The sequence below is a fragment of the Mytilus trossulus genome, chromosome 8 (assembly GCF_036588685.1).
Source record: "Mytilus trossulus isolate FHL-02 chromosome 8, PNRI_Mtr1.1.1.hap1, whole genome shotgun sequence".
NCBI lineage: Eukaryota > Metazoa > Mollusca > Bivalvia > Mytilida > Mytilidae > Mytilus > Mytilus trossulus.
This window is the reverse complement of record NC_086380.1, coordinates 68,511,454-68,522,863: the sequence shown is the minus strand read 5'-3', so window position 1 is coordinate 68,522,863 and position 11,410 is coordinate 68,511,454. Positions and strand designations below refer to the sequence as shown.

The following is an 11,410-nucleotide window of genomic DNA, read 5'->3' as shown; positions in this document are numbered from 1 at the left end:
TCAAAAATTGAATGGGAAATAAGAAATCGCAAATTATTGTAATCATTTCTAAAGAAATTGTGTTAAGAAGGATATATGTGTCATCGAACCAAAGTGGTTAAACAAACATGTGAACACATAGTATATATCTTACTGTATGTGTTATCACTTAAGTGCTAAGAATTCCTACCTATCACGGTTTGATAAATAGTGACGTAACAAAATAATGAGGCAAGAGTGTTTTTAATTAATAAAAAATCAGCCGTCGCCTTCTTATAAAAAAGGGAAAAGGAAATTTAAAAACTAAGACATTTGCTTAAAACAAAGCTCCCCTTACAAAAAACAAAACAAATCATATTTTGCATTAATTATGCATGTAACATTCTCAACTGGACGTTAAACATCCATGCATAAACCAGACATCAAACACATTACGTCAGTATGCATACAATCCCATGCAGACCGGAAATGTTTACATTATATAGCTTTTAAAGTGGCATAATTTTACGTTCGAAAATATTAGTACTGTTTGTATCTCAACTCTACCGTAAAACTGCGTACTTTGTTGAAAGCAGACATCGATTTTCGTCAATTGTATTTACCTTCTCTATTGTCTAGTATACTCATACTGGTAAACTTAATTAGATAAATGAATAATTTAAATCCCAGTTGCACTCTCCTGGCTGAACAATTTATTTGGATATTAATCGCTCTGACAGATGTTTTCAAGTAGAATTGTATTCATAATTGCAATAAATCCATATGCTTCAATTTATGTAATTGTTCTGGCGCTTAAAGTGAATTACCTCAACAGTTATGAAATTAAGTGGCCTAAAAACAATTTGGTTTACTTTGGGTAATGTCAGAATCAAACAAAAAGTGGAAACTGAAACAATATCTAAGTAAAATCAATTCTACAAAGTTACCAACGCATTATCATTGTACTGATAGTGAACGAACAATGTAAGCACCAATTCGTTTACAGAGAATATTGTAAATATTAAAAATGCGACGAATTTTCATATTCACTCTATTTTGTTCGGTTTTTGCCGTTGTTCCTGTGAAAAATGACGACTGTACTTACGAATTTGATATGGAACATAATTTAATCTACGTATCATGTTCAAAAAATGTGTCTCTAACAATCAAAGAAAAAGATGGTGCAATTAGTCTCATTCAAGACCCGGATGACCATTTGTGGTTTGAAGCAGATGATAACGGGAAAAATCAACTTCCGGATCGTTTTAGTAGTAAATCTACCAAAAAGTTGAAAGATGCCGCGAGACTTTTAAAGCGTATGAAATCTACCATAGGAACTCGTATGGGGACATTAGAAAATATAACGGCGACGTTAGCGTCCGGAGACAGTGACTTAAGGAATGATCTTACAAATATAAAACAGTATCCACCGACGTCTACTTTAATGAGAGAATCTATGGTGGCAGCTTTACAGAATCAGTACACGTACCTCCAACACGCCATGTTGGCGCTAAATGCCGAAATGAAAGAAATAGTCGAGATGATGTCATCCGTTGCTACAGCAGCGCAAAAATCAGTCCGTAGTCAGTTAGCTATGAATGATAAAGTTCAAGAGGATGTTTTACTAATATTGGCAAGCTTGGCAAAGGCAAATGTCACTAAAATTGAACGCAAAACTGGTAAGTAACAACCTCATTATTATACCGCGTTTGAAATTCCATTGAAAGTTCATTGTCCAATTGGAAATTAAACCGTTTTAAAGTTAAATGTTTTTCGCTAATTGGCTGGCAACATGGTATACGTTATTGAACATCCATAAGTAATGTGCAGATGTGCAAGAGTTGTTTGATATTTATTCATTCAAAAAGAGTAATTAAAATGCAGGGGTTCATAGGAGCTAAGGGATAAAATAAACCAAAGATATTTTTAAACGCAGTGTAAATGAAGTTTAAACTTTGATATTGAGCGAAACATTTATTTCATCAACGATTCACTAAAATAAACTGAAAAAGATCAATTTCCCCGTAAAACTGGCTGCTCATTCAAAATTTTAATGTAAAGTAAACAATACAGAATGAAAATGTATGAACCTTGATTTAATCAACGGTTTCAAATGAACTACACTTTAAAATAAATAATAATTAAACTAGAATGACACATATGTGTTAGCCTTGTTTGGATTCAGGGTGCATAATGGGAAATGCTCTTGTTTCACATGCATGAACATTGACCTAAAGATATATTTTCATTTTTTGTTTCGGTGTGTTGCTGTCTCGTTTAGGTATTCTCAATAATCCTTTCCCCAGCTTTACATTCCTTAAATTTGCGTTATCGAATATAACAGATACATGTTTAACAGGAGAGCTATTCATTCACTCATAAGAACTGAAAACAGAGAAATGCTACATTAACAGTCTTTTGATTATTTTTGTTATTGAATGTGAAAGTTCAATAAGTTGAAAATACTTCACAGTGACCCTCGCCCAGATTTTTTTCCCACCGCAAATAAAAATAAAAAGACTAATCTCTTTTCTTAGGTCATTACTTTGGTAATTATACGTTATATTTAAGCTGTTAATACGTATACTCCTTGTAAGTTAATTTCCCTGGCCTCAATTTCTGTAGTAGATTTTATAAAAAGCTCGATATTAATTTGCTTTATTCGCCTGTTTACGGGACTTATTGAAGTGTACCGTTGTTTTCCTTCCCTCCGTCCATCCGTCCGTCAGCCTGTCCGTCGTCAACACGTCGGAAAATAAACCAAACAAGCTTGACCCAATCCGCCTTAAACTTTGGTGAATTGACATGAGCTCCCTTTTGATTTTAATAATTTTTAGATTTTGCATTTCCGAGTTATCGTGTGTAATTAATTGAAAAACGTGGGATTTGTCAGTTTTCCGACAATAATTCAAAAATGCTTTCTGCAGTTTTTATGAAGCTTTAGTGAATTGTGCTAACGTAAGCTCCCCTTGAATTTCGCTTAATTTTAGATTTTACATTTTGGAGTTTATATGCGATTTTATTTATCTAAAAGAGGGGATTTTCCAGTTTTCGGACAACGCTTTGAGCAATTATTATGAAACTTTGGTGACTAATTAATATCTATTAAGATAACCTCCCTTTATTTCCCCCTGAATATCTGATATGACGTTGAGAAGTTATTGAACTTTGAAAAGACGACGGGCGTACGATGCGCTCACGGCACAGCGGTTTATTAGTTTTTACTTTCAACGTAAAAGTTGGAAACAATATTTTGAGCATTTTTGCAAACAAAATTTAAAATTGTTTTGTACATTTTTTTTTTCTTTCTATTATATTAATTAATGTTGAGAAAAATATGCAAAAAAGATAGAAACAAAATAGTGGCACATGGTTGTTCACGAACCAATTTAGACAGATGCGCAAAATATGTTTACCTACAAGGAGCGTGTCATCTTTTCGCCTTTTGAAGTATATTGGCAACTTCTGATATAAATTACCTTTCGAAATTCGAAGAGAGCAGACTGTTTGTCTGTTGTTGAATATTTAGAAGAAAACTAGAAGTAACGCGCATCCGCCGTTCAAAGTTTTTAGCTTGGAATTGTTGAACTCATTATTATCAGAGTTACTTAGTCCCTTCAGTGTATATAAAGTGCGAATCCAGCTAGTTCATTTTCACTGTTATATGCGGGTATGTCTATGTAGAATAAAGGATCATGGGAAAACTGTATTTGTTTAAGTTTTGAAAATACCAAATTAATTGTTTTGAAGGAAAGTTGTTACATATTTTCATTGTGATATGTCTATAGTATGTACAAACATAGCATTAAAGTTCAAATAAGTGTTATAAAAGCAACATAATATAGCATATCGATTATTGAAAGCGATTCATTTTAACTATAGATGCGATGAATTATCACTGTTAGTGCAGTCATTTCTGATGTGGAATTTTCGAAGATGCGAGGAATTTTTATTGTAGAATAATGTGATAAATGCACTTGAAACAAATGAAAAAAAATAGTTGATGACTTTAGAATTTATGATAAATGTATTTTCAAATTGAAATACAAACTCCTCATTCATTCTTTATCAAATAAAAAGCTTTTCACACTTGTAACAAAAACGCTTCTCAAAATTTCATATTGTATTCTTCAAATTACGTTTTTTCTTGATTTAAAAAAAAAATAAAAGATGTTTCTGTATTTTTTTAAGTCAAAGATTAATATGGCGGAGTTTACGTGCAGTCTGTGTAAAATAGAGACGAGTACATTTGAGGACGTTATCTTTCACGCAATACATACACTTGCGAACAGAGAAATATGCATCTTGAAACGCAATGGTGACAGAAAAGCTTATAAAAGATTAACTTTCCCAGTTGTACCCTCAACTGCTTCAATTTCCATATTCTGATAAAGACAGTTTTTGATAGAATAAATGTTTTTGAGTCGATTGTTGCTTGCATGATTTTTACTGAATAAGGTGAAACGGTATGTGACATAAATTACCCACAGTCATTATAACATGAAATGTAAGGTGTGTGGGCGAACTTTTTTGTTTGCATTGGTACGTGACGTAGAGCACCCTTGATACAAAAAAAAATTATCCGTAATGCACAGCTCGATACCAGAGGAGGATTTAGGGGTTGCCCCTTTTTTGGGAAAACATTTGGTTACTTTTATATGGAATCACTGGAGCGGGCCCCCTCTTAGGCAGTTTTTGGGCCCTACTTATGAAAATTTCTAGATCCGCGAGTGGATACTACCACAGAGGTCTAACAATGCACATTTTGGTAATTGTACACGACATGCATGCTACAATTCATGTTTGATGATCTAAGACCCTTTGGACCTCTATGTGGGCTATTTCAGTAACTTGGCAAAAAATCCCAAACTGGATACACGGTTAGATTCAGCATTTCAAAGAACTCCAAATATCCATAAGGACTTTTGTCTATAAATTTGGAGACCACAAACTTGAAAAAGGGACCACAAATATGAAAATGCATGCATGGGATACATTTGTTATTGAAGGCATGACTGTAACACTATGATGAAGATAAATAAATATCTTATTCTGGGTCTGTATAATACCTGATCCCGCTTACTGCTTTGTCAGATTCCCGTATCCCGCCTATACTATGCAGTTCTCATGTTTTGAAATTTTCCGTCTCCCGCTTTACTTAATTTCTCGTTTTCACGACACAATCATTTGACTTTCACGTGTCACGCTTACAAAAAAATCGGCAATTCAGTGTCACGCTTATACCCAAACGCGACCCACTATTCTACTCTTTTCTGACTCATATTTAGCCCATTATAAATATATTAAAAAAGTGTGTTTTATCCCTTTTTGTCCCGTCTCTTTTCGGTTTGAGCCATAGATAGATAAGATGTCATATGTGACAATGAGACAACTCTCCATCCGAGTCACAATTTATAATAGTATACCGTTATACGTCAAAATACGGTCTTCAACATGGAGTCTTGGCTGACACCGAACAGCAAGTTATAAAGGGCCCCAGTGTAAAACCTTTTAAACGGGGAAACCAACGATTCAATCTATATCAAGATGTACGAAATTAGTGGTGAAGTGTCATGGAAATGGATAAAAAAAAAACAAGGATATGGAAATGGATAAAAAAAAACAAGGATAAAGATCCCTATACGATTTATAAGTAATTAAATGGAATACATTTGAAATAAATGTTATTTCTATTGAATTTATTTAGAGTGTTTTAAACCCAAACTTTCCTCCGTAAGTTAAATTTTATCAAACCCGTCTCTTACTTTATCTAGTGTTTGAGCAAGTCGGCTAAATTAAGCATGTAAATGCATGTAAAGCAAAACTTTGGTTTACTTGCTTGCTTTTTTTGTATAATTGTTTATACAAACTTTGTAAAAAAGATTTTAACGAGAGAAATTTATGTATTACTGAAAAATTATTACACCAGAGTTTTCGATATCACAAACTAGTCAAAACATTTACTAAATTTTATCATCGGTATAAGGACATCATTCGTGAATATAGCTCAACATGCAGACTTCTTACACGTTCAGGTATTTCACATCCAATTTTGTATGGAAAATATTCTTTATAAAGCACAAAGGTGTCAGTATTCACCTGAGAAACTAACAAAACCTTTGAATAGACTTATTAAGAAGGGATATAGTTACGATACTGTTGTCAGGTCATTAAAGATTGCATATTTTGGCGTTAATATTGATTCACTTATAGAGTCTTTGCATCGGAACTAAACAAATTTATTCAAAAAACAGTTGTTGGCATGGCACGGGTTATGTTCTTCTCATATATGTTATGATGGTATGATACTAAATCCCTAACGGGAAGGATTATGCCTGATGTGCATATGATGAAATCATAATCTTTCAGTCAGTTTTATTGGAGTCTGGAGCTGGCATGTCAGTTAACTGCTAGTAGTCTGTTGTTATTTATGTATTATTGTCATTTTGTTTATTTTCTTTGGTTACATCTTCTGACATCAGACTTCTCTTGAACTGAATTTTAATGTGCGTATTGTTATGCGTTTACTTTTCTACATTGGCTAGAGGTATAGGAGGAGGGTTGAGATCTCACAAACATGTTTAACCCCGCCGTATTTTGCGTCTGTCCCAAGTCAGGAGCCTCTGGCCTTTTTTAGTCTTGTATTATTTTAATTTTGGTTTCTTGTGTACAATTTGGAAATTAGTATGGCGTTCATTATCACTGAACTAGTATATATTTGTTTAGGGGCCAGCTGAAGGACGCCTCCGGGTGCGGGAATTTTTCGCTACTTTGAAGACCTGTTGGTGACCTTCTGCTGTTGTTTTTTTCTTAGGTCGGGCTGTTGTCTCTTTGATACATTCCCTATTTCCATTCTCAATTTTAAGATTGACATCTTTAAACAATATGTATCGGCATAGTTTAACATGTATTTATATAATTATTATATTTGTCAATGAATCAAATTGGGTGTTATCATAATGATTGTACAATAAAAAAAAAAAGCACGCACGCTAACTAAAGTCTTGCTTTACATGCTTAAAAAAATACGCTGTAATAGATAAAAAAAAATATCATACAGTGAAAATGCTCTGCATATACAATACTAATGACTTGCTCTACAGTGAAAATGAAAGAATAGTATCATTATTCGACAGTAAACATGACTCGCATAAAGAAAGCATCATAGTGGAATTCAGTTCAATATGAAGAAAGTGAATGACAAAACCTATTCCACGTTGTACAACTTTGATAATTGTGTTGAAATGAATATTTTTTCTGCAACAGCATTTTACCTATTAGTTATAAAACACCTGCACGATCTGTTCGTGAAATACATATACATTTTAACTTATTTTCTTCATTTTCTTCAAAAATAAAAAATAAAAGTCGTCTGTTTATTTATCATTCTACATCAGAAATATCTGGCATATACAGTGAAAATGATATTTTAGGATCCACACTTTACATACACTGCCCTTTTTCTCTTACATGTATCATGGCGTCATGTATCAAATTTATTTTCATAGATTTCTGTCCACAAGAACTGGTATCAATCAGAAGCGATAACATCGAAATTCCTGTTGGGATAGCACAAGGCAGCTTTGCAGTAGACCCGATACCAGGAGGACAAATATGGGTAACCTATGGTTACAGTGACATCAACGAAATCTTCCAATACAAATCTTTGGAATTACTTAAATATGACGTCGAAAAAGGAACGCACAAACTCCCGTTCTTTTGCGAAGGAACAGGACATGTCGTTTATAAAAACTCGTTATATTGTCATAAGGGAATGAGTAACAAAATTGTTAAATATAACTTGCTTCAGAAAAAATGGGAGAAAGAAGTAGCTTTGGACAACGCAGGCGTCCATAACAAATACCCATATCAGAGTGGAAAATTTTCAGACATTGATTTTGCTGTAGACGAAAAAGGATTATGGGTAATTTACGCTACGACATATTCCAACGGAAATATAGTTATAGTAAAACTTAATGACAACACACTAGAGATTTTGGAGACGTGGGTAACGAATATACCGAAAACAAAAGTTGGAAATGCATTTATGATTTGCGGAGTAATGTATGCAACAGATTCGTACGAAAATATCCCGACTTTTATCAAATATTCATTCAATACAAACAACGGCGGTAGCAAGGTTCTAAAGGACAATGAAATAATATTTCCAAACACTATTGATGATAAATTTGCTAAGAACTACATGTTGGACTACAATCCAATTCAGAAGAAGCTTTATGCTTGGAATCATGGTCGTGTGGAAGTTTATTCTGTGTCTTCTAAATCTTATTACCCGTTTCAAGTAGGTGCAAACCGCGTTAAACGACGAAATTCTCGAAAGAAAAGGAAAAGAAATTGATTCCCGAAAGAGGTTTACGTTATTGTAGATAATTCTTTGAAAGGAAAACTATAAACAGTGTAGAACACGAACAATTGTTTTGCCGATGGAGTTTTCACGTGTTAGGAATGTAATTGGTATGAAGTTGATATTTATTTAAAGTAATAGAACGAAATTGGAAGGAGCACTTCCTTTTATTGTAGATGATATCAAATTATCTTGTTATTTATTGTTCCACGATTCAATATATCAAAAGAAAACGTTTTTGTCCATCATTGTTATTATATATTTCACTCCAATCAACAATAGAAATATTGCTCGTAGGTCAAACACTTTTATCAATAATTTGTACTAATCACTTTATTAGGAGGGTCTGGACGAGACAAATGGATCAAACGTACTGAATACTTGACCAATAAATAAAATAAAAGGGGGGGATAAAGAATAAAGAATATTGGCGTGATAAAATACAAGGGATAGAGAATAAGTAATTGGGTGATATAGTGTAAAACAGAGAATAATTAGGTATACAATAAAAGAAAAGAGAATAATGGGCAAAATTTATGAAAATAGCTTACAAAAAGAATTAATTGGAGAATCTCCCTACTCCATACAGACCCTCATGTAGTATAGATTCAGTAAAGGATACGGAATTGGGTTTGGTAAACATCGTTTAGTGTTCTCGATTGAATTCTTTTTTTATATATATATTTGTATAATAATGGATTATTGTTGCTAGTCAGATAAGTCTTTTTCATTTATTTCCCAGATGATAATTCATATTTGTTCATATTTCACGCATTATTAATTACTAGTCGAATTTGTATATATTTATCTTTTATTGATATTGATTTTGTTGCATTATTTGATAAAGTTTTGATATTAAAAGGGAAAATAAATACTGTATTTGTACTTCACACGGAAAACATAACAGGCACCACTAGCGGATCAATGTAACAAATGCACCACAAATTTAGGAACTCAAAAATAGTTCGTCAACAAAGAATTAATTGTGCAGTGATAGTGATAGATATAACAAGATGTGGTATGAGTGACAATGAGATAACTCTCCATCCAAGTGTCAATTTATAAAAGTAAACCATAATCATGATTATAGATCAAGGTACGATCTTCAACACAGAGCCTTGGCTCACAGTGACGTCGATTAATAAGCTATAAAGGGCCCCAAACATACTAGTGTTAAACCATTCAAACGGAAAAACCAACGATCTTATCTACATAAAAAAAACGAGAAACGAGAAACACTCATGAACCACATCAACAAACGACAAATACTGAACATTAAATTCCTGATATAAAACAGTTGCAAACAATTGCACCGGTTTTAAACGTTTTAATGTTACCAAACCTTCACCCTTATCTGAAACAATAGTGTAAACATGTTTTAATTTATAACAAGAAACTGAACTTACCAATTTATCCTAATTTGAAGAGCAGAGGACATGTAAAAGAGGGACGAAAGTTAGCAAAGGGACAGTCAAACTCATAAATCTAAAACAAACTGACAACTTCATGGCTAAAAATGAAAAAGACAAACAATAGTACACATGACACAACATAGACAACCAAAGAATAAACAACACGAACCCCACCAAAAACTAGGGTCGATCTCAGATGCTCAGGAAGGGTAAGAAGATCCTGCTCCACATGTGGCACCCGTCGTGTAATAAAGGTGTAAAGTGAAGAAACTACATGAAGTTGATAAATGAATGCAAAAAACTAATATCATTTCGTGCTCCAAAAATATTCAACTACATACGTGAAAACGTCCAAGCTGCTAAACGAGTAGCATTGATAGCCATGTTTCTAATAATGATTCATTGTTATGACTCAACAAGTGTAAAACGCAATATAATATAAAATAATGGTGGTTTTTTTCTGTATACCTTTGTTCAAGTTTAGTGATACAAAAATGAAATGTTATATAGGAAATGTCTACCACTGCCGACTACGACTTGCACATCTTGACCCAAGTAGAGTAACGGTATTAGCAATCTGTGAACAACTCGACGGGTGCCGTAATAAGACCAAGATGTGCATTTTGACCATTAGTGTCCCGCCAGTAATGGTCAAGACCAAAACATTTAAAATTCGAAATATCAAAGAAAGGTTGAGAATTCCTATACTACTAGTAATACAAAAACTAAAATTATAGTGAAAACCGGAAACGCAAATGCAAGGACAAATATCAGCTCTCCGTTTAATATTTTCTAAATTTCAAAGTAGGTGAAATCTCGGCTGCCCCATGCTATATTCAATCGCTTGTGTGCATGTACACAAAGTGTACCAGGATACAAACATTTGCATGACTACTTTCTTGGCTGTTTGTGCCACCGGAGACATACATTTGTATATTCCTCCGAACGGTACTGACCCAGTTGTAGATACGTTTAGAGCATCCACTCGACCAACAAGGCTACTGTGGATTTATTTATTTGTGTTCGTACTAATATCCGTGGATTAAGGAAAACTAACATGTTCGTGGATATTTAATTTTGTGGTTTTGTTGAAATCTGCAAACAAGCCTATAGAAAATTTGCTATTCGTTGCACATTTAATTTCGTGGTTTACCTGTTCCCACGAAATAAACGAAAAGCGATAGCCAAAGAATAATAATGAATCCACAGTGTATAAACTTCGCTTTTGTGAGTAGAGTAATGCCTTTTAATTGGATTATAGTGCGTTGTGAATAGTGGCAAGTGAATAGTGTATCTTTTACACTATATTAATATTAGCAATGTGAGCAACACGACGAATGTCATATGTGGAGCAGGAGCGTCTTAAAGATTTACATATCTGTACTTAGGTGATCTTAGGTGATCTTAGGAAAATCAAGAATTTGAAAATAATAATATTTACTGGAAGAGTATTAGTTGAGGATCAAAATAAGCTAAAAATGTTGAGAGGTCATGGAGCTCCTTTTCGAGATATTTGATTTATAATGTATGGCGGGAAAAGGCTGACTCGGACTTTTACCTTACATTTGCATTGGTAATATTTGGGTCTCAAATCAAAAGAAAGAAAATCAAGAATCTGCTTAACTTTTAACAAATGACCATTTATAAACTATATGGTCTTATATTAAAAGATGAA

General features: G+C 33.4%; 1 protein-coding gene across 1 annotated transcript; it reads left to right on the top strand.

Moving 5' to 3' along the window:
- Positions 1–707: 707 nt before the first annotated feature.
- Positions 708–9,145, top strand: LOC134681322 (noelin-like). The gene is made up of 2 exons (XM_063540896.1): positions 708–1,637; positions 7,467–9,145. Exons 1-2 carry the CDS (start codon positions 986–988, stop codon positions 8,315–8,317), a joined length of 1,503 nt encoding a protein of 500 aa, XP_063396966.1. The 5' UTR covers positions 708–985; the 3' UTR covers positions 8,318–9,145.
- The last annotated feature ends 2,265 nt before the right edge of the window (positions 9,146–11,410 follow it).

Coding starts and splice junctions, on each gene's coding strand:
- LOC134681322 (XM_063540896.1), top strand. CDS start 986: ATGCGACGAATTTTCATATTCACTCTATTTTGTTCGGTTTTTGCCGTT. Junction 1,638..7,466: donor TAAAATTGAACGCAAAACTG/GTAAGTAACAAC, acceptor TTATTTTCATAG/ATTTCTGTCCACAAGAACTG.